The sequence below is a fragment of the Parambassis ranga genome, chromosome 5 (genome assembly GCF_900634625.1).
Source record: "Parambassis ranga chromosome 5, fParRan2.1, whole genome shotgun sequence".
In the NCBI taxonomy this organism is placed as follows: Eukaryota; Metazoa; Chordata; class Actinopteri; family Ambassidae; genus Parambassis; species Parambassis ranga.
This window is the reverse complement of record NC_041026.1, coordinates 23,549,364-23,575,962: the sequence shown is the minus strand read 5'-3', so window position 1 is coordinate 23,575,962 and position 26,599 is coordinate 23,549,364. Positions and strand designations below refer to the sequence as shown.

Below are 26,599 nucleotides of genomic sequence, written 5' to 3'. Positions count from 1 at the left end.
ATGTTCAGTAATGAAATCTCCTCTCCACTCTATTCTGCCACCTTTACACCCCCACCCCCACCCACCCTATTTCGCACAGTGGGAGGAATTAATTGCTGAAAAATTTTGATGGATGCTAAATTTCTATGCAATTACTTAATAGGATGCCATTCCTCAGCTGCTTATTTTGACAATTTTTCACCAGAAGCGTGGTGAGGCAATCAGGAGCTTTTCATTATGGAATTATATTTAAAGTTACAGGGGAGAGTGCTGTGAGTCTTCATTTTTAAAACTCCACCCTGATTGGCCAGGAGCAAAAAGGCTTTAGTTTTCCATGAAATTGCATGATAATTTCCTCTCCCACTCCTGAAAAGCTTTGAAGTTCAAGGGGAGAGGTGAAATGACAAAAGACAGCATGAGTGGGTGGGAGGGGTGAGTACGCCTCAGATTTAAACGCACACTGCCTCTATGGCTTTGAGTAAACATGTCTATGAAGTCTCTCTCTTCAGAAGTTATCAGTTAAAAATCTGAGCAGGTGCACTGCAGTGCACAGGCTCACTTTATAAACATTATTTCCCTTTTGTACCCGTGTGTTAAAAACAACTTTCTCTTAAAGGTCTCCAAACCCCAGTGGAAACAGCAGAGAATATACAACATATTTCAATGTTGAGGTATATCTGAAAGACAGCTGCGTTGAAAGCTGTGAGTCAGTGTCTTATCATTTGAATTGGGAGGTAGCTGTAGCATTTTCTAAAATAAATATTTGAATTGTTAGAAATACCCCATATTGCTGGCTTGTAGCTATCCGTTTTCACTGCTCTACGTGTGTGTCAATGGTGTGCTAACAATGAACTAGCCTCCTTTTGTTCTGGAGTCCTGGTGTGTGAAGGCATTTATCCCTCATCTTTAGGAGAGTATAAAAAGATTTGATGCTAAACCACCACAAGCTGGATCCATAAACACATTTTCCCTCCACTTATTCCTTACGAATTATGTGAAAGAAGAGAGGACAGACAGCAGAGGGGTGCTGCAAGAAGGGAAAAAGGAGGATAAAACAAGACAGAGAAGATGACTGGAAAGAAACAAAGAGGAGAGCGACAGAGAAGCGTAGAGCTGACCGAGAATTAGAAGTGAAAAACAAATGAAAAAGAGAAGCAAAGTCAAGAGAAGAATAGAAAGTGAAAAGAATGTGATGGATGTAAAGCAAAGCTGGGTAGAGACAGGGCCAAAACAGATCAATGCTAAGAGCACAAGGCAATTTACCTTGAGTATGAGCGGTGAGCTGGGCTTCAGCTCCAGCATGCCCGTGGGGCTGAGGGGTTCAAACACAGGGTCCGGGTGGTAGCTGAAAGTCTCATTTACCACCAGCACAGAGCGCACGTCATCCATGACAAAGCCAATCTCATCAGGACTGCTACCCATCTCTGAGAAGCCTTTGTCGGATCCAGCCACAGAGGGCGCCAGACACACCATCACAGTGTTGTTGAGAACTGTGCAGTTCTGGGGAGAGGGAGAGAGAGAGAGGAAAGAAAGGAAGAAGTGTGGAGAAGAAGGAAAAAACAAAGAGAAATACAATCATTTGTTAAGCTTGAGGAAGTGATTTAATTTTGTATTTTACATTCTCTCCTGCTAACATGGTAAAAAAAACAAAACTAAACTAAAGAATCCTTACACAAAACAATGCAAACCAACAATATGTACGAGAGCTGAACCACGGCTCAGTGATGGAAGCTGTGATTAAACGTCTCCATAATAACATAATGAGGAAGAGGCTGTCTTAATAACATCAGTGTTGTAATCAGCATTGATATCATCTGGAAATTCCCCGTGGGGTTCGGCATTTATGTCAGTCACCTAAGAACAAATTAGACTGTAATGACACACAGAGAAACTGGAGAGGTCAGCCAGGAGCTGTGAACAATAACACAGGATGGCAGAAGAGACCACTGCATACTTTCACAACATTCTGTAGTTATACATTATGTTCCAGTGTAAAGGGAAGCTTCTCAAATACAGCATGTGCAATAAGGTCAATAGAAACATTAACTAAGAAAATAAATAAATAATGGCTGCATGGAGGTGCAACAAAGAAACAGGGGGTATTTTTACTTTTAGTATAGAGTGGGAGAAAGGTTATCCAAGCCCCATGGTGCTAGGTGAAAAGAAGGGGATTTGCCAGAGCTGCTTTATTGCTGGTTGACATTTCAAAGGTTAAACTGCTAAAAGGAAATTCAACATCAAAAACAAACAGAAAATGGGCCCTTGGATAGTTGACCGACAGGTCAGGAGTGTGCGTCCCTGTCCTAGGTGTGTGTGTAACATCTGAAAATTCATTTTCCACGGAAAAGGAAAGAAAGTCACAGGAGAGAGAGACACCTGTGTGTCTATATTGGTCTCAGTTCGTTTCACTTGCCAAGACAAGTCACTGCTTTCTCTGTTTTGTCAATAAAAAGTGTGTGCGGGTGTCTGACTCTAACCACTCACATTCTCAGACTTGGCAGCTCCATACTTGGCTCTCATTTTAGGCTCCTTGATGGTGGCCAGATTGGTTCCAGTAATGGTCAACATGGTTCCTCCACTAAACAGAGACAACAAAACATATTAGAAAGAAAGAAATGCACAACCATAAACTGGTGTCAGAGAAATAAAAACAATTTTATGTGTACTTGTGTCATATATTTATGCATCTCCTGCTGCCTCTCTTGCAGGATGTAAGTGCATAGACTATTCAGCAGGCATATCAGCAGAGATAAATGTTAATAAATCTGCTCTCTGTGGGAGCCAAGAGGGCTCTCCAGTCGGCGATTCACCATTAATGTTCACTCCTGCTGTAGCCTTTCACCTGCTTATTCATGGAAGCCCATTTTCAGGTAATGATAGTAACGCTAAAGTCCTTGCATGAATGTAAAAAGCTTGTTTAAACCAATATGCAGACTGGAGGGAAGAATAGGCAAATATGTAGCATTACTCCTGAGAGCTGCAGCATTCAGTCTCTCCTCACCACATCTCTAAAGCAGACAGATGATCAGAGTGTATTTAAGCTGCCATGCAGTATTTTTTTAGCACAAGATCCACCCTGAACTGGTGTGTGAATGATCCGACATGTTCTGCAACCTTTACACCTGTGACCTATTCAGGTGAATGTGATGCTGACCAGCAGAGACATGGGTAAAATGGGTGAAAGGCCTGTTCCCTCACACTGCCTCCTCGACAGCTTCGGCTGGCCTGTGAGGCTGAACTTTATCTGATGTGAGTTGTTCTGGCAGCAGCTAAATAAGTTAGCATACAAGTTCAACCTGGAGTGGTGTAAGACGACACATTAAACCCCTTGCTAGATGTAATGTGAGAAACAACTGATACTAAATACACAAATTTCACTGACTATGTGTTCCAGAGTAGTACCTGCAATCTGTCCTACTAGACCTTTGCTGAAATGTGCAGAGGCCACCTTTGGTTTTGATGTGTTTTGCTTAGGCCAAATGAATCTGTTGGAGGAAAAAAGGTGAAGCCAGGGAACAGGGAAACAGGCTTTGGGGGCTTAAAGAATGCTGACGGATGGTTGAAAACTGGACAGGAATTTTGGAGATTTACATATTCTTACATATTTGCTGTTTGATGAGAAGAACCCAGAGAAGGCAGGGGAAATACAAACAATAGCTCCGTAGCAATATGAGGCCACACACTACTGTGTTTAGGGATAAGAATCTTTTCCACACACAGTGTACACTACTTAATATACTGTGTACTCTGCACAACACTGTGTAAACAAGCCAGGTGTAGTGTCTGGCAGTTGCTGAGGTGTCAGGTGTCTTTGTTGTTAGTCTAAGAACCTCCTCCTCAAGGGAGGTGAACAAGTCTCAGTCATGTCAAATTTGTGTTTTGGACAAGAGAGGCTCGGTGCTGTTTGAAATAGCCCCAGCAACAGGGTCACTAAAGGGGACACAGCGACAAAATAGCTTGGTAAATAAAAAGCACGATTGGCCTGGAGAACCATATGCCTCGTCCTCTGGGAGCACTGTGTGAAACGCCAAACACAAGTCCAGGGCCGAGGTTATCCCCCCCCCCCCCAAGGATGGAGCCAACACTTTCATTCTCTTTCCCCCTCTCCTAACCTCAACCTTTCATTCATTCCACTCCAAATAAGACTTCTCACCCGCTGATGAGAAATGTTGTCTCCCTGCAGAGATTTAAACGCAGCTTCTATTTTCCTTCAAACTCTTGTGACAATGCAGTAGAGAATGGTTATGCTGCCCGAACAGACAATGCAGCTGGTGGAGAAATCTCAACTAGGGCTGTCACAAAAGGTGAAAAATACACTGTATACGATGTATTTAAGTCACAGAGCATTAACTGGTGAGGGGGAATGACACCTGTACATTATCTTAAGAACTCTATCTATTAGCATTCATATTAAGCCTAAATTGTAGCTCTTTGATAATGAAACTGTTTGCCAAGCTAACTTTGGACTGTTTGGTCAACACTAAATAATTTAGAATGTAGTGAGCTGCTGAAAATAATGGCTTAATCCAGATATTGATTTTTCTCCTCAGAAGAGTAATGCATGCAATTGTCCTACCAGTAAGAGTTTGGTTTGAAGAGCACCCAGCCAATCAACCAGTGAAGATTTTTAACTAAAGGGTCCTTAGAGCAGCTTGAAGTTTTCACTATAATGTGCATCTAATTTTGTTTTGCATAGGATTTACTTATAATTTCTTTGCATTAGAACTGAAAAATATACAAGAAAAAACTTCCTGAATCTATACAGTACTTTTGAAGTAAATGAGAGAGTGTGTTTGTGTATGCACTGGCTTCATTTGAGAGGAGTAAGAAAGTTTCTAGGTCATGCTAGTGAGCCCATTAGCATTTGGAAGCTCCAAGCTTTTTTCCCCCCGATCCTCAACACAGCTTGTGTTTGCAGAGGAAATCTTCCCGTGGCTATGTAGTCTCATTTCAATAAGTCAAGTAATATTTACAGATACATCTCTGCTGCAGCTCATCAACTAGCAGTACACTGCTCCAGGAGCCTCCTTCACTGCTGTTCCCACTCTCAAAGATTTACTTTTGAAACATAAAGATAAACAGAATAAATAATATGCCTTTGAAAAGCAAGCTGAGTATGACAATGAAGAGAAAAAACTTTCTTAGAGACCCAGACAGGAAATATGGTGGCAGAATAACACATTTATCACCCTTGACACAGAGTTCATATTTCAGTTAGTGGGCTATGCTCCTTGAAAACAACATTAAGTGATGGTATAAGCACCACCGGGAATTAATAATGTATTGATGCAGTTGTACTGTACTATGGATGTACAGTATATCAAGCAGAATTGTAGATCAAGAAGTGAATTGATGTAAATAATAGATGGAATGAAATATGTCAGTGGTGAAATAATCAGATGGCATTCACAGTTTGCTATATGCTGGAGCCACATGGAGCAGCAAACAATGAAAAATGCAGTAATGTATGACAATATATCCTAGATTTAACCCCTTTCATGGCTGAAAACAAGAATTATTGTTTGAGATAATACAAATGAAAAGAACAACACAATGTTTTGCACATGAGGCAGAGGCTGTGATTGTTTCCTGACCTGGCAATACTCCAGTCTGGCTCAATCTTGAGTATAGTGGGATCCTCTGTGTAGTTGAGTTTGACCTCTGGGTTCCTCAGCTCAGCGGAGTTGATGTCCACCATGACTGGGGTGGGACCCGAGGCCTGGCCTGCTGGGGTCACACACACAATCTCCCTGGCGCTTCGCCTGAAAGAGTAGGAGAGGAGAGAGAAGAACATGTTACATGCAAAGGTCTGGGACAGCCTATCTAAAAGTGATAAGAGGGTTCTAAGGACATGTACTAGAAGAGTATCTGAGACAGAAAAGACACAGAGAAAAAGCTGTAGCTTTACCCATTGAATGACTCAAAAATTATTTATCAGATAGGACAAAAAAAAACAGCATGTATATGCGTGTACACACACACACAGAAACATAATGGTGACAGTTGTCTGTCCACAAGGCCAACATCTTTTAGTGTGTCCAGCTGTAGTTTCATCAGTCAGATTGCTGCACTTCAAAGCTCTCCCTTTCTACTCTCTCCTGTGCTTTCTCTGGCTAACAGATCTGAAGTGGCAGATCAGACTGGTCGACTCTCTGTGTGATGTAACTCCCTCCCTAGCAGACAGGCAGCCAGCTGTGACCTGCTGGGAAACTTTGTGTCATTGCCAGAAACTTTGTGCTCCAGTGGCTCATTCCACCGTCCCCTCCCTGTGTCAGAGGGAGACACTGCTAGCATATCAGCAGTGGGGCTGGCTGCCTGTGAGACAGCACGTGTGTGTCGATCAAGTGTTTGCACTGTTTGTACATTAGCATCTTAATGCAGTTCACAGGCAGAAGATTAACATTGTCAAAGCATGTGTTTCCTGTCAGTTGTCGTCTGCAGCGCACCGGAATTATGTGTAAATGGGTGTGTGAGTTCTGCTGGCATGATGGCAGGCGACGCAGTATGAAATTTTGAACATCAGAAGTGCTAGCTGATCTTTACACAAATCCTCCCCCGTTATCTGGTGTGAAAATGAAATCCACAGAAAGATGGAGGATATGAGAGAAAGGAAACCTATTTTTGCAGCATTACCCTGGCAGATTGCAGTGATTTTGGAGTGCAGTTGGACAAGTGAGCAAGTATTGGGCTTCTTTGTTGAACATGCAACGCAGCTGTATCCCAGAGGCAATTTCAACAGTGTCCTCAAACTGGGAGGAGATTGAAGGGTGGATGGAGACAGAAAAAAGGAGGATTTAAAAAAAAAGGTTTTCCACATTCCACTAGTGCTGCGTTTCCATGGCGATCATTTTCACAATGTTGTTGCCGTCGAAATTGCCTGTGGTGCCGCATACGTATTTTTGACAAGGTTGTGGCCACACAAAAGAAGCCAAGAGGGGATATAAAAAGGAAAAAAGCAAAGGAAAGAAAAGGGGTTGCACAGGGAGATAAGAGGATGAGTGACTCGGGGTAAATAGGTTTTGATTAAAGTGGAGGCCCTACTGAATACAAAGACACATTAAAGAAATGGACTCAACCCCTTCATTACTTTGGCCATAAAGGTTATTGGTGCTCAGTGAATGAAAGGCCAAGACTATTATGTTCACCTTTCTCCGGATGTGCTACAGAGCTTTAAATTGGCCTCCACTTTTTCTTTGGATATAATATAAAAAGAACTTGATGGGTCCAAGCTCATTAGTTTAAACTGTCACTTGTTGTCTGAGAGAAAGAAACCACTATAATAAAACAGCTGGGTTAGAGAGAATTCTCTAGAAAAATAAGTATAACAAAAACAAGAGGCCTATTTCTATGACACTTCCCATTTGCTAGTAGTCACCTTCTGCCAGAAAATGTCTTTCACTATATATATGCTTTAAGTTCACTACCAATTCTCTGATGTTTCTGTCCTCTGCCATCTGCCAGACACTATACAAGAGTGGATTTAGTCCAGAGCGCAGTTAGCTGTAAGTTTGCCAGGAAGAGACTAAAAGAAACAATGGAGTTCTTGGCTCGAGGAATTAACAGTCAAATCAAATTGGATCTATGTCTGCTCTTCTTGAAATCCTGGCACTCGCTTGCAGAGTGAGTGACAAGAAAAGACAGCAGACTGATTATTCCAAAAAGTAAACGTAGGTTCAAAGCAGGAAAGTTGTGAGTTACCAATTACCAGCAACACCGTATCATTCCTTTGAAATTACAGTCATGTCTCAAACAAAACGTGTGCCATGCACTGAAGTCATTCACAGCCTAGCTGAACAATGATATCAGCTTCCACAGTATGGCTATACTCTCATTCTCACAATTGCTGCGAATTACAGTAGTGCAGGTAATCCATTTACCGGCTGCATTTTTTCAGACCTGCTGCAAATCACAGCCCACGACAAGGGAAAAAGCCAGATTTTTGTAAAACAAGTTTTAAGGGGATGACTATAATCGCTAAACACAGAAAAAGCAGGGGGCATATATATATATATATATATATATATATATATATATATATATATATATATATATATATATATATATATTATTTTGTATTATTTTTATTATTTTTTATTACAACTTCTACTGACTGACAGCTTTAATCATCAAAGTCCCTGCATCCTTAGAACCAAAAAAAGTCCTATTGTATTATTATTGTATTCATTTCAGCATAATGACCAATTTAAGTAACAATACAATATTCAGCAAAAACGTCAACTATACATTTTGTGTAGTTAAAATTAGCATTCCGAAACTACACAAGCTGGTTCACCCACCTCTCAAAGCGGCAGGGGTGAAGTCCGATCTTCACAGTTACAGCACTGCCTGCATTGAGGTGACTGCCTTCAATGGTGATCCTCGTCCCTCCAGACAGCGGCCCGGTGGAAGGATGGACGCGAGAAAAAAATGGGGTCTAGTGAAGGACAAAGGCACACACAAAAGAGGTTAAGGACGTCTTACTGGCTTGACTGTGCTTAGCAAATTTGACAATAGAATAGTTCAAAAACAGTTGCCCTAGCTGCCACTTAGCAACAGCGGTACTTACTACAAAGGTAAAGGCCTTGGTTGAGGTTGCTTTGTAGTCAGGATGAATGCAGTCCCTGACACACACCTCCACCTGAGCCTCCTGCACTCTGTAACCTGTTGCATCATTCAGCCGACACACAATCCTGAAAAAGAGAAAAAACAAGAGGTGAAGAAGAAGAGTTTCATTATGACCGTTATCTGAAAGAGTGTTTTTAGCATACACTTAATAATAATAGTTAAAAGTAGCAGCAGCTGGGGAGGAGAGAGAAAAGTGTTTTCTTCTTATTTATAAAAATAATGAAAAGAGAACGTGGCAAAAAATAAAAGCATATAATTAAAGGAAAGCAGTAGTTTACTGTGTGTTCATGTGTGTGTATGTGTGTGTCTGCATTAATGTGTACTATAAAACCATAAGTCGCCCACTTAGCCCTGGGCGCTGGCTAGCCAAATGAAAATCCATTGGAGAAATGATTGAGCGAGGGGAGGAGTGGTGGTGTAGCCCACAGGGAGAACACACACACACGTACACACTTACTCCATGTTTCACCCACTGGAGACACACTTGACTGTTAATTAGCCAGAGCGAACGAATGAGACAGGGAGAAAGGGCCAAAGTGCAGAAGAGAGAGAGGAAGGAGAAAGAAAAGAGGAAGTGAGTTAGAGGGAGAGAGGGTTAAAGTGAGAGCGGCTGATTAATTGAAGAAGCTCATATCCTACACATCTCCTCAGCTTCCCCTCCCTGAGTTATTAACTCTCCTGCTTCCATCCTCCCTGCAGGTGGCCATGGCAACTGCAGCGCTACAGCGACAATGAATTTCACATTCCGATACTGTGTTTCCATTGTTTTTGTCTCCCTTTCATTTATCCCCAGGTCTCCTGCTATGACTGGGGCTGTGATTAAAATGCTGGATAGCTCTCTGTTAGAAATGCGGATTCGCTGGCATCATTATTGCCCAGATGACAGGTTACAGGCTACACTGAGCTGTTATCATGAGGCGAGAAATACAGAAAGTGCATTTGTAAAAATGACAACATTATAAATCAAACCTCACTCAATCAAATAACTGAGATGGAATGTGGACTAGTAAATAATTAAACATATGTCAAATTGTAACTACTAATAAGGCAATAAAAAGCAGTTCTGTTTTGCCTTGCCACTGCCAATGATTTACCTTTCTTCAAGTGATGTCAAATCCATGCAGTCAATATTTAATGTCTGAGGTGAATGTCATAAAAACTCCACTCCAATCACAGGAGCTCGGATCGTGTGCAGTCTGTATGAACTACAAGTGCTGGAAGAACTAAAACAGAAAGCAGGAGCCAGAACAATGTGTCATTATACCCGAAAAGTCAGTGCAGCTCCTTCTCCGCAGCCGCTGACCTTTGACCTGTGCTGTCAGTTACTTAACCCCATCATGTCTCCTGTTCTGCAGCTGATAGGGTCGCTGGGATGACGAGTGCAACCGGGCACCGTATGGCTAACATCACTTTTAATTAGCATGACAGTCTAACAGCCAACCGCGCCCTCCTCCTCTTACTCCTCCAACGGGTGCCATGGCAACAGGCCAATGCAGTGCAAGGTGGTTGTGGTTGTGACCACATTCACATGTGCGAAAGAAACACTTACCGGTAATTTAAAAAAAAATAAAAAATAAAACACAACTCCTGTGACTCATTTAGCAGTCTCACTGAAGGCCCTGATACTTCTGTGTCTGTGCCAGTGTCACACTTTCTGTGGGCAATGTTTTTGCTTGTTCTGAATGAAATCTAATTAATGATTCACATGGTATTACTTACATGTGAAATAAAGAACGCTACTTGAATGAGGTGATCTGTTTACAGTTGCAACAAAGAGCTCAGTCACATCCGAACTTAGAAGTTAGAAGGAAAGAGGAAGAGCTTGGGGTTAGGTTTTACTTTTCCCAGAATATTTTTTACTGCAATCATTAAACAGGAATTAAATTACATCCGTGGCTCTTGCTGTGATTCAGAATTTCCCAGAACATAGTAAACAGAACTTAATCAGAGGGAGCGTTGACATGACAACCTTTCATCAGAGGGGCAATTTTTAAAAGGATGTACACCACCCACTTCAAATATTATTAAATCCAGTTATATCTTAAAACAGAATGGGACAAATTAATTCTAATGAGGGTGCTTACATGAGGTATTTCAATGCTGATTGACCTATTATTCTTATTATTAGTGGAATAAAAGGATCCATGCAAGATGCCATCTGATTTACATTGGCTGCACATGTGCTAAGAGTAGCAGTACCATTACACAGCTGGAGACCGTGTGAGGAATGGGTTACATTTGAAAGAAGAAAACAATTTAACCTTTGAAGGTTTTATGAAAAGGAGGTCTGACAGAGTTGTTGTTGTTGTGTTGTTGTTGTTGTGTTAGTTGTTGTTGTGTTAGCACAGTTGTTGTTGTGTTAGCACACAGACTCACATCAATACTGGACAAGACATTGGGGTTTCAGAAACAGTGAGGCTTAGAGTGGAGGGTGTGAAGCCAGAGATACATACTGCTCAGCACTGATGTACTCGTCCTCCTGAGGGATGCATGTCACCTTGCCGATGCGAACTCCATTCTGGATGTCTTTAAACTGGAGACCCAGGTTCTCACCAGTGATGGTCAGCATGGTTCCTCCCTGTCTGGGCCCTGTTTCTGGATACAGCTGATGGAAGGAAAAACAGATGAGGATTTAAGTGAACAATAACAACATATGTGACAATGAAATGTTTAAAAGCAAGTTCATCATAGGACATATGAGCCAGCATGAATGACTTTACTTACAGTAAGTCGCTACTGTCCTGTCCTGTTCTAGCACACACAGATTTACTTGCTACCTCATTAGACCAGATGAAAAATGACCCAAGATCCATTAACTTCAACTCAACTCAGTCAAACATTCACAACCTGCCAACTCACACACTTAACCTGGATCCTCCCATTAAGCCCTCACTTACATCTCTCATTTAACCTTGTGACAATTAATCTACTGAATACAATTACTGCGCACAGTGACCTCTGCTCCCCTTTCTTCCCCTAGAGGTCTGTAGAAGGTGTGCGGAGGTGCTAATGGCTACCCAAGGATAGCCTAGTCACTAATCACGGTCCTATTCATCCAGCGCCCTGTGCAGACAATGGTAATCAGTCATTACTAGCATAATTAGGGCTAATTGAATTAAAACACGGTGGGGCAGTGTGGGGTCATTTGTCGTGGCAGGTTGGAAGGAGGCTGATGAGGTGAGACGGTGGTGTTTTGGGGTCGAGGTGTGGGTAAGGGGCTTTCTCTCCCCAGAGGTGGGGTAAAATGATAAGAAATAAAGGATCAAATTCATACTAAATTTCTATTTCTTCATCATCAACATCTTCCCTACGAAGACCCATGAGGACAAATATGTATGATTTTACCTAGGTAAAGATAATTGGAGCAGATAGGTAGCACACAACAACCAGAACAGAGAGCCATTGAAGTCAGGTCTGACAGTTGTGTTATAAGTATGATGTGAGTGTAATCAATCAGCTCCAGTCAGTGAGAAAACACTGGGTTTGGCACTTTTTTTCTCACTGACAGAGCCATACCAGCTGTCTTCTTAGCAGGTATTGTGTTAATACAGCCAGAATATTGTGCATGTGTAGCATTTAATAGCAGTCGAGGAACATAGGTATAGTAAATTCCATGTAAGCAATACATCTCTTCTATCTTCAGAAAGTAAAGGGGAGCTTCATTTAGTCACTGACAGTGAACCTTTGTAATAAATAGAAGAAAGCATTGTATTAGTCTCAGTGTGACATAGTTTGAAAAGGTCATATTACCCAGTATGTCCAACTGTTTCACAGTTTCACAGACAGATTAACTTCACACTCTCAACCTGCTTTCTACAACTCCATTTCACAACTTGCTACCTCTCAATGATCCCCAGTCTAACATCATTATAGAAAATGTGGCAGGTTAGTAAAAGCCACAGGTGTTCAGGACGCCGCTAACAGAAACACATAACGGGAGCAAAGCCCCGTGCCACGTAGGCCAGAACTAAAATGCCACAGTGATATAATTAAGGAGTGTTTTCCATATTCCTAACACCAGTGAGGATTCAAAAGAACATAGCTGCTCCTTTCTCTTCCTCTCTGAACTTGTGTCTGTCTCTGCCAGTATGCCTGAATGTATATTTTAGCTGGAGACAAAAGAATGACTGGTGCACCAGGCAGAATCTTCAGATATGGTAATCAGCCTCTTTTTCACTATAAGCACTGGCTTATCACACACACACACACACACACACACACACACACACACACACACACACACACACACACACACACACACACACACACACACACACACACACACACGCACACACGCACACACGCACACACGCACACACGCACACACACACGTTGCTACATCCACAACTAAACAACACAAACAAAAAGCCCTTTTTGATAAAAGCCACCAGCCTAAACACTCGCTCTATTCTCCTCTCATCGTCATAGCGCTCTACACCCATTCAAACTCCCTTTTTTCTCTTTGTCACTGACTTGTCCTGTTGTGTTGGAGTCTTTGTGTCAGGCCTATTGTGGCTGGCTGAGTAGCAGTGCACAGATAGCATCTGCTAGTTGTAGGATGAGGAGGAGGAGGAAGGGGGAGCAGTCAGGGACACAGAGAGAGAAAGATATGATATGAACATGGTATAAGGCTTTTGAAGTTTATCTCTGATATGAAAGCCTCTCCGAAACAAAAAGTGGAAAACAAACTGATAGAGGCAACAAAATGAGAAGTCGTTACCACCAAGTATTAACTTGAGAGTTTGTAGATGTGTAGCCTCACAGACCTAATGAACAACTCTGTGTCAGAAGTCAAAATCCCATTAGGGCCAATTACTACATATCACTGCGGATGAACGTAGATGATAGAATCATTAAAAAAGTAAAAACTCTTAATTAGGACATCATAATGGCTGACATCCAGTCGCAACCCTCAATTTACGAACATGAACTGCAGGCAATTACTCAGCACTGGCTTGTTTCATTTTTCGTCATGTTGTAACAGTGGGACCTATTGTTCAGCTCCAACACACAATCGGCAAATCACAAGAGACCTGATCAATAAAAGGCCACTAAACAGAAGCTCATCTTTCTCTATGATGACAGACAGACAAAGAAAGAAAGAAGGGGAGAAGACAGAAGGACAGACAAGGACATACAGAAGGATGGGAAGATGGAAAGTGTAACAGATCGAAAGGTTAACAAAATGGGTGAAGGAATGACGTTGCATGAAGAAAGAGAGTAAAACAAAGTAATCAAGAGTGGTGGGGGACATAAAGACATCTGACACTGTTGCTTAACAGTACATGAGGTATAAATGGTTGGCCTTTTATGAGCACACTTTTCCACAAAAACAGATCATCTACTTTTACATATAGAAAATCACAAAAAGAAAACAAACGCCACGCACGCTAAAACCCACCCCCAAACACACACTGGCACGATCTGCGCTGTTTTAATTGGTTTCCAAGGGCTAGCTGTAATGCTCTTCATGTCCCACAGGAAAAGGCAGGCAGAACATGATGGATGACGGAGGGCCAGGCAGCATACAAGGCCAGTACCAGGACACTGCTGTGCTGCACTGGGACACAGCGGCAGACCGCTTGTGTATATGTGTATGTTTATGTGTGTGTGTGTGTGTGTGAATGTGTATTTGAGGATTTTTTTTTAAATCTACCCGAGTTGTAGCTTATTTTGTTTTTTATCCGTCTGAATGTAGAGTGTGTTTTTGACTGCGTGAGTGTATTCGTGCACATTCACAGGCACACATACATGGCAGGGAGTACTAATTATCTTTGCGCACAATGCCAGTGCAGAAGAATGCAGCAGAGTAAAAATAGTGCTTTAACAGCAAACGCTCTAAAAAAGTCATTACTTAGCACCAAAACATAAACTGCTGTGTTTGTAGAAGCATTTTGGGCCTGTGCTGTTGGTAGAACAGCACCCAACTGCACACTATCAAATGGGCAATAGCACATTTGGATGTGACAGCGCTGCTCTGGAAGCTCTGTCTCTGTGTAAAGACATTATATGTGTGTGTTGCGCAGGCATATGTGTCTCTAGTGGTGTTTCATTCTCGGCTGAACACACATTCTCCGGTCCAAATGAAATTAGCAGCTAATCCACTAGCTAATGGCCACACAGCAGCTAGCAAGCTGCACAACTGAACAAAGCAGGCAGAATAAAGCAAAAAGAAATAAATAAGAGGGGGATCAAACATGGAAAAGGGGATTTGACCAAACGGTTGGTAAGAAGTGGAGTAATTTTCAATTTGTGTGGCCGATGTGATGCTCTTTGGAAGAAAGGGATAAAATGGCAGATGAAAAGGCAGAGCTTTTCTTTGTCATCTGTAGATGTTCTTTTGGCATTAAATGTCACACTGTAAAATGTCAAAGGTGGAGAAAGGTGAGGCTGGCAGCACAGCTCCACGATAACGCTTCCTCCACTGTGTCTATGTCTTCTTTGTCTCTTCTTCTGCATCCTGAAACCTGCATTATGTTGCTTCTCTCGCTGCTTTTGAAGCTCTTCTCTGCCAGATTTTTGACTGCCACCAACATCTTGCCCTGAGGGCAGGATTTACAACCTAAATATGCATGCAAGAGCACATGCTTGCACGCACAACCCTCCACCACACTCCCTCTCTCTCGCACACACCCAATTGCCTCTGAACGCTTGTTTCAAAGAGATAACTGAAGCGAGTGAGAGAGAGAGCATTAGCTAACGGATTTATCTATGTGCTCCAATTATCCAATATCTCCATTATGCATTCAGAGACGAACCCGTGTCACACAGGAAATGTTATAAGGACTCCAGTCATACCAGTCTGCATCAGTAAAATGGGCATGCATTTTAAACTCTACATATATTTCACACTTATTTAAACTGCCAAAATGGCACTTATTTCAACTGACATGATGCTTTTTTCTCATTTAAGATAAGCTAAGAAAGAGAAAATCATATGATGTATGAAAAAGATGAAAAAGAGAAACTAAAAATAAGTAGAAGGGTCAAACACTGGGGCACGTCACACACAGCATCACACTGTGTGTAAGTCCCGGCGGTGAGCTGTAGGTATGGTGACCTGGGTCACACTCAGACGAGGCCCACCACCACGGTTAAGGGTGGACAACAGATCGGTACGCCATGGTGTTTAGATGCCTTAGCTCACCCAGGCTGTCAGATACACACATGCACATGCACGCTCACACATTCGGCACCCATGGTGAGACACAATTAGCACACTTCCACATCCTCTGTTTCTTTTGTCTCTCCTTCACGTACACACGCTCCAGACAACCAACCTCTCTGCCTCCTCAGGTGTGAGTGTATGTGTGTGTGTGTGTGTGTGTGTGTGTGTGTGTGTGTGTGTGGAGCCATCATCTCTAATCTCATCAGTGTGTTCAGTCTTGGTGTGTGTGAACTGCCTCCTCCTGGCCAGCCCATCTGTGTTGTGGTTGCAGTCAGAGTGTTGGCTTCTAAGTTTTGCATCCTCTCCCTTCACTCTTTAAGGCCAAACAATGAGGCAGCACAGGAAGGAATTTCAAGTCTCCTCTTCTGTAGAACCTGAGCTGACTATAATTGATGTAAAAAGTCGAGTTAGGGTCAGTGGCAACCCTGTTACAAAGAACGTATTGTAACTTGAATCATCGTTCTTTGACTCCTGCTTTACAAAAACCTGAGTTATTTCCTATTAAGAAAGTGGAGTTTCTAGGTCACGCTCAACAAACAGAAGCTCAAGTGTCTACAGCAGCGGTAAGAGTTTTCTTTGTAAACTGGAATTAGCATGTACCATTGATGTTATAGTGAGATGTTACCTGGGCCTCATGGAAGCACTGAACTGCTACATGGTGTAATGTGCAACAGTGTGTCATTATTATGGCTTACCTTGGTGATTTTGGGGTGCGCACAGCGGCTGTTTCCGGCGGTGGCGTGCATCCATGTGCTCTCTGGGGGAGTGCACTCCTGTCTCAGGGAGCACTTCCTATCCCCTACGCACCATCCGCACTCAAACCTGGGGTTTGCCTTCAAACACATCCCGCAGCTGTCCCTCAGCGCATAACACTTGTACAGGTGAGCTGGTGACAAGAAAAAAAAACAATCTGACATTAAAAAAATACTTGTGTCAAGCTTCAGCCTTACCAACCTAAGGGCTTGTTTTCCAAGCCCCTTGACAACAGTACAGAAAATCTTTTTCTCATCCTATATTCCATTGGTCATGGAGCAGCTTTAAAGAAACCCTGTACCAATTACTGGCTGCTAAACAACTCCCCTCTAATTACATTAACCTATCAGCATTTAAGTCGACTGAGCATCACTTGCACTCCACCAGATGATTGCTACTGCACTTAAAAGAACCATTGTCTGTCAAAAACATTTGTATACACAGCACATCAGTATAGACAAATGTGGGGTTTGTATAAGCTCTACATGTTCCACAGAACATGCAGTCATTTTGACCATCTTAAGGAATATGTGAAACCTAAGACTACAACAGCTTGCTTGGTACAGGGGAGTGATCAATACATGTGGTGTTATCTTACATTACTGACAAATAATAATCACTACATCACAAATGTTAGAGATGTTCATCTTTCAGGGTCTGAAATGCTACATGAAAATTGCTGCTCCATGCCATGACTGTAAGCATCAAAGGGCAACGACCAGGGAATAGACAATACCACTCTCTGTCTCTCTTCTGAGTATAACTATGGCCACGTCATCCACAGGCCATATTGAATGCAGTGGTCGCTGGTGATTATGTTTCTTTGCCTCAGAGCACGGGAATAATGTTACAGCCCCCCTGTCGTGCTGTTGTAGTCGCAATAATTATGGAGACAGCACTATAAAGACTGTTTTACCAATAATTAAATCGCACAGACATGATCTCATTGTCTTTGCCCACAGTGGTGCATCGAATATGTACATGTGTTTCATCATCAGCCGCTTGGTTCTTTGTTTGGAGGTGGTGTGGTTTCACAATTTACATATATGGATGTACACATATGGAATCATGCCATTTTAATCACGGTGACCACGAACCTCCTCCATAGGGGGGGCAATTAACCATCATCATTGTAAGAAATTTACAATTTAAGCGTATACAGTAAAGCGCTGAAAAAAGTTACAACGTACATTTTTTATTTAAAATACTACAATTTAATAAATCTAAGAATACCAGTTATAATGTATAGTACATTGGTGTGGATGTATCTCACTTAAACTGAATATGGCATCTTCACAGTCTAATGAAACGTAAGAATTTTGTCCTCCCTAACCTGGGAATTTGAGCTGTGCTGCCTTCTTACATGTGATTTCGGTTTAAACACCTCACACAGTCTTTCATTGTTGGAGCACCCGGATTTAAAGTGTTGTAAGTCTTGCTTTTGCAATTAAGTGGGTTTATTAGTTTATCCCAAATGTTGTCTAAAAAACTAATGGCAGAGAGCAAATTCCAACTGAATTGATCATTTTGACACTATTTGCTACCCATTAGCAATGACAAAAGAGCCTCGCGGGGTAAAACCAGAGTCTTGACAGACATAATTATTAGTCAATACATTAGTATATACAAATGGCTACAGGTATGGTATGTGAAGACATCGGTACTAATGACATGTTGTATGACTGCAGCCATGACTCAAAAAAACAAAAAAACAAAACTGACAACGTACCCTAGTCCTGGTCTGGGAATATGAGCTTTATTATTATTTAAAGAGACGACGCAATTTACTGAATGAGCCTCCATTCCTCCTTCATCGTGTTTGCAGGAAACCATATCCATAAAGATTTAATTCATAAAACAAAAGGCCATTAATGTGTGACACTGCACTAACTCACCTTTAATGTTGTGAGGGTTGTCAATGACAAAGTTTCCGTTCCAGACTACAGACAGGTCCACTGGTAGGTCACTGATGTCATTGCCCTCATAAGTATACTGGAAAAATATAAAACACAATAACAAGATAAGTCATTCATTCAATATTTTTCTTACACCGATAACATCACCATAATACATTTAATGCGAGAAAACCCCCCCCCCCCAAAAAAAAACACCCAGAGCATCAGCTACTTGCTGCTAGTAATGTCAGCCTGCAGTGTTCACACAGTAGAAGGGCCATAAAAATGAATGATGAGAGACAGGCTATATTGTGATTTTTACACACGGCACATCCGCCGCTGCCTGGCAGAGCGCAGAGTTGATTAAGAGATTGGAATCCCCATCACTGTGTGACTCATTCCATTCCAGTGATGAATGAAATGCATAATATATCTCCAACAATAATATTCTCATCTAATTTCATTTTTGCATCCTTAACTAATAAGAGTTGAAACGTAATTGACTCGTGGTTGGCATAATCAGTTTTATAGAATTGCTTTAAACGAGACAACAAGCTTCAAAGGCGGCGATGTGATGGCAGCACACTAACTGAAGGGGTAAAAGAGAAGGAGCCCCCAATCTCCAATCAAATAAATTATCAACGACGATTATCACTAGCAAATAAAATGCAGCTTTAGGAGTTACACCACCACCCCACTCGTAAACACACAGTCACACTTGCAATTTTAAGTCATGTATTCATTAGCTGCCTTTGATACAACATAAAACAGATGCTAGATAGCAGCAGGGTGCCTGCTCTCTACAGTGTTGTGGCTGGTAGGACTTTAGATATGACCTAATGCCTCTGTCAGTCAAAGGGTGTCCAGTCACTCAGTCTCACTACCACTGGTATGGTCACTATCTTCAACGGCCTCAGGACAAGAGATAGCAGGCCTATTATTCTCAAGTAGAGTGGTGATACAATCCAATGTGAAAGGCCCAAGCCTGAAGCTATGGGGCCCTCACAGATTGAATTGAGCTACAACTTCTCCACTCTGCGATATCAGCCACTTCAGTGTGATAGTAGGAGATTTATCTCCACATCTGTAATAATAGGGGATGTATTTGAGAGGGAAAAGACCAAGAAATGTGCATAGAGACGATAAGAAAATAAGAGGACACAGCAATGTCACAATATGTGAATGGCTGATTAATTCTTTCTTCACTTTTGTGATTGGATGATTTACACTGAACAGGCCCTGAAGCAGAGATGCTGATATAAACATAAAGAAAGATGTATCTCAGAAGAAATACTACTTTGTTCTTAAAGCTTATTTTAAGGGCAAATACTTTTAAAGGGTATTTTCAGGCACTAAACTGTGCCTTGGATTTATTTAGCCCCATGAATAAATGGTGAGGAAACATTTACCCCTGAGCACCTTCACCTTTAAGCTGGCCTTAAAACACAATACAGAACAGGTTGTCTGTCTTTAGACCACACTGCAGCAGTTTATGAAGCTAAGAACATCTGATTTTTAACCTTAATGCCAGAAACAGACTTATCAAGCTACTTATATATGATAACGGTGCAGAGGTAAATGTAGAAAGAAGAGGCCACAACAGGCAAGAGTCATGCACTGCCAGGCAGACAGCTGGTGGAGTGTTTCTGTTGGATGAAACTGTATAAACATATTTAATATTACAAAAGAGGTTTTGAGGTCACACATGGACAGAGAACTCTGTACTACAGGACAACGTGGGCAGAAGTCTTGCATACATTGTAATCCCAAAGAGAAACTTAAAAACAAAGGGACACTCTGAAAAGTAAAAAGGAAATGCAGAAGAGAAAAAAAACTTGATACCGAATTGTGTGAAAGGAAGCACAAAGGTGAAGTGAAAACAATGAAAAAATGTTGAAATGAAGGATGAGAAAGTGAGAAGGAAAAAAGAGGCAGATAATACAGCAGCTGGGGTGAAGGAGAAATAGTGAGGGCAAGATGGATAGAGAGAGGTGATTGCTTGTTATTCTGTGGACACCATTCATTTACACATGGAATAAGAGGCCGGGGCTAGGCTATAAGCGCCTGAGCTGGTGGGGGCTAAACTGAAATTGGCATTTTCAATTTGTTCGCTGACATGTCTGCCTTGGTCTTTTCACACATTCCTCTGCCTCTCCTTCTCTCGCAATCCTCTTTCCACCCCCTCCTCTCACTCTCTCTCTTTCTCTCGCTCTATCATTACTCCTTCCGTACACCTCTTTACAAACCTCTCCCATTATCAATCACAGCCTGACTTTCTCTCCCCAAAATGTCCACAGTCAAACAAGGAAATATGAAGCAGATTCCTTTATCATACATACCAAACATTTCCAGAGAAACACATGTGTACACTGTGCTATAAATATGCATCCTGCACATGGGACAGTTTCCAGAGAAGGCTGCCAGCGAACACTTCAAAGAGTGATCGCAATGTCTATACAGGAAATATGATGATAAATAAAAAACACATGCAAACACAGGAAGACAAGGCGTTTTTGGACATCAGCTATCATTTCCTTCCCTGATGAAGCTGGAGCATATGAAATTCTTCAACCTCTACTTCCCCTCCTGCCTTCCCTCACCATCAAGAGACCACCCAGCCTGCCTGGGAACAACAGGACTTCTTAACTTGGTAAGTATGGAGAGTGTGTTTGAGTGTGTACGAGCATGGGAGAGAGGAAAGGAGGAAAAGAAGGTGCAGAACGACACTGCACTGCAAACATGTGGATAGGGTAAAAGAGTTGATAAGAAAGTCGCTAAGAAACACAGAAGGTGAGGGGAAAAAGCCAGATGAGATGTCTGTAAAAAAACTGATACTGAAAGGCCAAAAATGCAGAATGAACCAGCACAGCTTCATATCTGGCAACAGTTCAAGCTCGTGAAGGTGTCTGAAAGTTAACACCAATCAGCCTTGTTCACAGAAAGCAACAGGTGGGTTTCTCCTTACACACATGCTCCTGGCTTTGAAGCAGAAAAAATAAAATCACTGTGAAAACAAAAAGCATAACAGCAGCAATAAAGTTCAATTAAGCAATGTTTTACATAAACATTGAATTAAGTGACTGCACTTAAAGAGAACTGGTTGCTAATTGTTTTAGTTGGCCAGAAGGACAAATCCAGAATAGTGCTGGCTCATATAAAATGTTGGCCAGCCTCTCAGAGGAGCACTGAAGGCCAGAACTGTTTAGTACCTGCCTATCGAGAAACACTAAAACAGTGATACTCAACTTACAGCACAGGGGCCAAAAAGTAAAAAGGCCTGCAATCCATGTTTTCTCGTTTAGAGATGAAGTTGCTTCAGTAAGGTGTGCAGTGTGCACACTTTAAATACACCTGACCTGTGCAAAGATGCAGATGTATGTATGTATGGAAGACAATCTTCACCAATAACTCACTACCAAAGGCATTTTACTAATGAGTTTAGTATTTCTCTATTTCAGAGCCATTAACCATGTCTTATCCTGCTACTCTGGGCCAGAAGCCCAGCTACAGCAGGACAAGAGGTCAGACTGCCTTTCATTTCCATCCCTGCTTCTCTGCTGACCAGCGAATCAGAAGATGTCCCGATTCTCCCGACTCACATGGCCAGTACCGCTCAGATGATCGATGTGTGTAGCCCTCCTAACCCTGCTTTACACCCTGCCAAGTCCTCTCTCTGAAAACCTGCACTAAACACACACACACACACACACATTAGAAGTGTGCTGGTGCTGACAGCTAAAACAAAAATACTGCCTGCCCTTCACTGCTTTTTTTTCAGGTCTGTGTCTGTGTTTGCAAATCAAACTTTAAAGGAGGGGCCTTGTGTTGAGAGATAGGGGTACTGTCACTCAAAAACATTAATATTTACTTAGGGAGAATTGTGTATGTGTGTTTAATTGGCAGCAGAAGAATAGTTTTTTTCTTGGAGGGGGGTGGGGGTATGATCCCAAGCTTATCACCTCTCATTGCACCACAGGCTTATTAAACTTTTATACTGAACCTGTAGTGTTGCACAATATGACGTTGAGGACATTCACACTTGTCCATGGTTCCCATACTACACAACACTTTCCAATATGAAAAGGCAAACATTAAGTGGTAATTCTGAAAAAAGCCAGGATTTGCATGTGTAAAAGGATGACAGAACATGTAAACAGTGCAACTAAATCACAACACTACATATTCTGCAATTTAATCCCAAACAAACAGGCTGTCCTTGTATGCACAATTAATAATGTGCAGTAAATATGAACATACAGGACTACAACCCTGTGTGTCGTCTTTCATACACTGAAATGAAGAAGAAAAATACAAATAGAAAGAAATCAGTGTAACATAAATAGTGTAAACAGAAGAAAGATTAGAGATGTTGCTCCACTTCAGCTCCATCAACAGATGGAAATCTGAGGGATAGGGGGCAAGAACGCATGGATGGAGAACAAGAGGTGAAGATGGAAGGTAAGGAAAGTATGGAGTAACAGCTGAAACCTGTGAAGGTCAGACCCTGATAATTAGTCATTCTGAAGGTGTGTGTAAGCTGGCAACTAAAAATATCAAACTTGCTCTGGGCAAGTCAATACCTGGAATACAATGGTCTCTTATATGTCTTCTTTTCTGTAGGTGATGTCGACGGTCCTGACCTGACACATCTATGATCATATGTCATGCTAATAGTAAAATGTGTCACACTGGAAAAGTGCTGAAGACAAGTAGAGGACACTGACTGTTTTATGCCTTTTCCCAGTTTAGATAAGGCTCAACATACAATAACTGTCCCTGTCTAGATGCAGACTCTCTCTTACACGCACATACATACAATGTCCAGGCAGATATGGCTTCTTAATCAAGGATCAAGTGATAATCCTTCCTATAGCTTAGCGTGTGTGTGTGTGTATGTGTGTACTGTATGAGAGGTCAGACAACAGGGATTCAGCCCCCACTCATAATAGGTCTGTTAGCCAGTGCTAATCGCTAATGCTAACAGGATTGGAGCACAGCCGGACCTAGTAACCCAGCTTATCTCAAACGTACACACATATGTGCATACATGCTTGCACACACATTTCCTTCATTGATGGAAAGTAAAAAAAACAGAGGGGCAGAGAAGAAAAATGCTGGTTTGAGGGAAAAATAATGCTGCCATAGTCAATGTATCTTGTTTTTTTCCAGCCTAGGCATTAAGCGAGTGTAAGCTTACTACATCTCTCCCTGGACAAAAGGTTGATTTTTGGTAGTTTGCAGAAATAGCCATATTTTCAATGTCATCACCACTCCATTCTGTGCTCACCACCTCTGCACTACAACACACATATAAGTGTGAATAATACAGAGCATGTTATACTATTCATCACATAATTGCACTTTGACATGATGTGCTGCTAAACAAAGTCATACACACACCGATATGCAGTCTTACTAAAAATACACACAGATTTCTCCATACCTGGCAGGAGACTTTGGACATAGTGCCAACTAAAGCAGACATTAAACATTTAATATTCAATTCAGAATCGTCTACAGCCAAATCGCGATGCATCGAAGAAGGTAATCACTGTTGATACCCTATAACTACTGCAGCATTCACAAAAGAGATATGGAGATAAGGGTAGGCCTTCCTCCTTTCTTGTTAACTACCTTTTAGTCTCTCTTCTTATTCAGTTAAAAACCAGAGACTCTTACCACAATCACTTCTGCAGCTATTCTCTCCCTTCAAGTCATCCTATTGAAATGGGAAATGCAGCACTGCTATGAGACAAGAAGTATACGTAGAGTAAAGGTTGCACATTGCAAGGATACAGGGAGACAGACAAAAATGAGAAATGGATAATGAAAGCAGGGTGGAGGACGGGGTGGAGAAGTTGGCATATGCTGATAGCTGTGTAGCAATTCATTCTTATTTATCCAGGACAGGAGTGTGGGAGCTCTGCTGCTTAACACCTGTCAAGAAAAGGAGGAGAGGCAGTGGGCAAACGGTGGGTTAGAGATGAAGAGGAGGGCAGAGGTTGGAGAGCAAGAGGAGGCAGAGACATCATAGGCATGTGAGAGGAGGAGACAGAGTGAAGAAGTCTGGATTTTTAAACAAAAATGCACTGTTGAAATCATGAAATCATGCTCAGACAAAAAGACACTAGTTAATGAGACAACACACAAACCTAACACAAAAATCTGACCACTGCCGTTCCATGACAAAGTGAGCAGTCGTTACTTTGCAGCTTTTCACAGTAAATTTCAGTAAAATTCCCTTACACTTCCAAACCATCCCCACCCAACACATACACACACAGAGCTATCCAATTAAAACAGTGTCAGTGTGTGCTGCGGCTGAATGCAGTGGCAGGTCTAGTGTTTATATCTCATTAAGCTGTGCTAGGCCATGCCAGGCCAGGCTGTACCATGCTCTGCTGCACCTACTTTCCACCGAACAGCACCACGGCCCTCATTAGCCTTGTCCCTGCCATTTTAAGCAGTGTGTGTGTGTGTGTGTGTGTGTGTGTGTGTGTGTGAAAATTTATGGTATGAAACAATTTTTTTCGTATAGAGCGTTTTTACATTTGGTCACATTTATTAACAAATCTCATAAAGTCAAAGTTTTCTGAAAGTCAGAGAAAACTGATGTTTGTGGAGTTCTGTGCTTCATCTCTCCCTCATACACATACCACATAGGTTTGTGTGACACCATTACACCAGTATGCTCTCTCTGCAGACATGGCCTGCCTCATCTCTAGACCTTTGTTTACTCACTCTATCCATCCATTCATCTATATCATCTGTAGCACTCTTCTTCCTTTACTCCCCTCCTCCATCTTTCACATTACTCCTTCTATTTCTTTTGATATATGCCTAACGTCTTTGCCTTTTGATCCCACTTTCTTCACCCTGCTTACCTTCTTTCTAGACCCCACAGCACAATCTTTTCCAAATCTGGTAGGTTTCTTCTTCTGCTCCTGTCTTCCTGTATGTGTGTGTGAGCTTATGCACACACACACACACACACACACACACACACACACAGGAGTGCTGGTCTCTGCTGCCCGACTGCAATTCATCATCATTTTATCTCCCTTAATTGGATGCCATCAGGACCCCTGATACTTCGCATCTCTACTTTAACAAACAGCTGCTCTCTACACACACAGAAGAATAGCGCACAGACGCACACCCTATCCTAAACTAGATTTTCTCATCCTGCCCCCATGTCTCCGTTTTTTACTCTCTCAATGGCAAAGGGGTGGGGAAAGAGGGTGATGGAGTGGCCGAGTGGTTTATCAGACGGAAGGTAATGGTGTAAGGCCTGCGCTGATATTATCTGTCCTCTCATTCCTGCCCTCCAGGCAGAAACAAGAAAAAAGGATAGAGGGAATGGAAATGGAGACACAGGAGTACAAATGGAAAAAAGGGAGACGCACATGGAGATAAAGGATCAGAAAGGAAAAGTCTTAGACAGTTCCAGCCTCAACTCTCAACCTCGGCCTTGAAACAATGTCCAGCTGTGCTCTGTCAGCCTCTCTGACCCATGGGTGTGATCATATGTGTGTGAAAGCATTGTGGGGAGTGCATGTGTTTGTCTGCTACCTTCACCCCTCTGGCACTCTGAGGACAATTTCCTAGCCCACAGCTCAGCATCCTATTGGCCTTTGCACCTTAACTATAGCCTTTGATTGGACAACACACACCAGGAAGCAGCCTGGGCTGGGTCAGAAAACCGGAAGGCACCGATGATAACACCAGCTTGTTGCTGTGGTTTCTGCTGACCGGAGTCAACAGCTACCATAAGGCCTGGCGGATGGCTCCTTATGTGTCAGTAGTAATGTGGGCTTTTTTGGCACTAAGAACTACGAAGAGGAAGCTGTTTTTTCTTCTTCTTACAAAATGATCTGCATTTTTCTCTAATTAACTTGTTACTGGACCTTGGACAATCTGCTACTTCATCAACTTTCACAGGTTCCAAAAATATTTTGGACTACGCACTCAACTTTAACAGTAAGGAATTCAAAGTGACGAACCATTCCTTTCACAAATGAACCACATGAAGATTTAATTCAACAAAATTCAAAGTTTTGAGCACTTGGTAGGACTCCTGAGCACACTGAGAGGGGAGGACTGTGCTTGTTTCATGTCTCTGCTTGCAACAACAATTTTTTTCCAATATTGCATTCTTTCTGAGGCCTTATAATACACT

At 42.0% G+C, this 26,599-nt stretch overlaps 1 protein-coding gene across 4 annotated transcripts in view; it reads right to left on the bottom strand.

The window, feature by feature from the left end:
• The window catches only part of plxna1b (plexin A1b), a 159,827-nt gene that overhangs the window by 20,972 nt on the left and 112,256 nt on the right, over positions 1-26,599 (bottom strand). For all 4 annotated transcript variants that reach the window (XM_028405120.1, XM_028405122.1, XM_028405121.1 and 1 more), the window contains exons 11-18: positions 18,421-18,517; positions 16,468-16,658; positions 11,058-11,209; positions 8,546-8,669; positions 8,277-8,413; positions 5,574-5,741; positions 2,464-2,557; positions 1,243-1,479 (exon numbers count right to left, since the gene is read on the bottom strand). In XM_028405120.1, the coding sequence (XP_028260921.1) occupies positions 1,243-1,479; positions 2,464-2,557; positions 5,574-5,741; positions 8,277-8,413; positions 8,546-8,669; positions 11,058-11,209; positions 16,468-16,658; positions 18,421-18,517 (1,200 nt within the window). The remainder of the gene's footprint in view (positions 1-1,242; positions 1,480-2,463; positions 2,558-5,573; positions 5,742-8,276; positions 8,414-8,545; positions 8,670-11,057; positions 11,210-16,467; positions 16,659-18,420; positions 18,518-26,599) is intronic.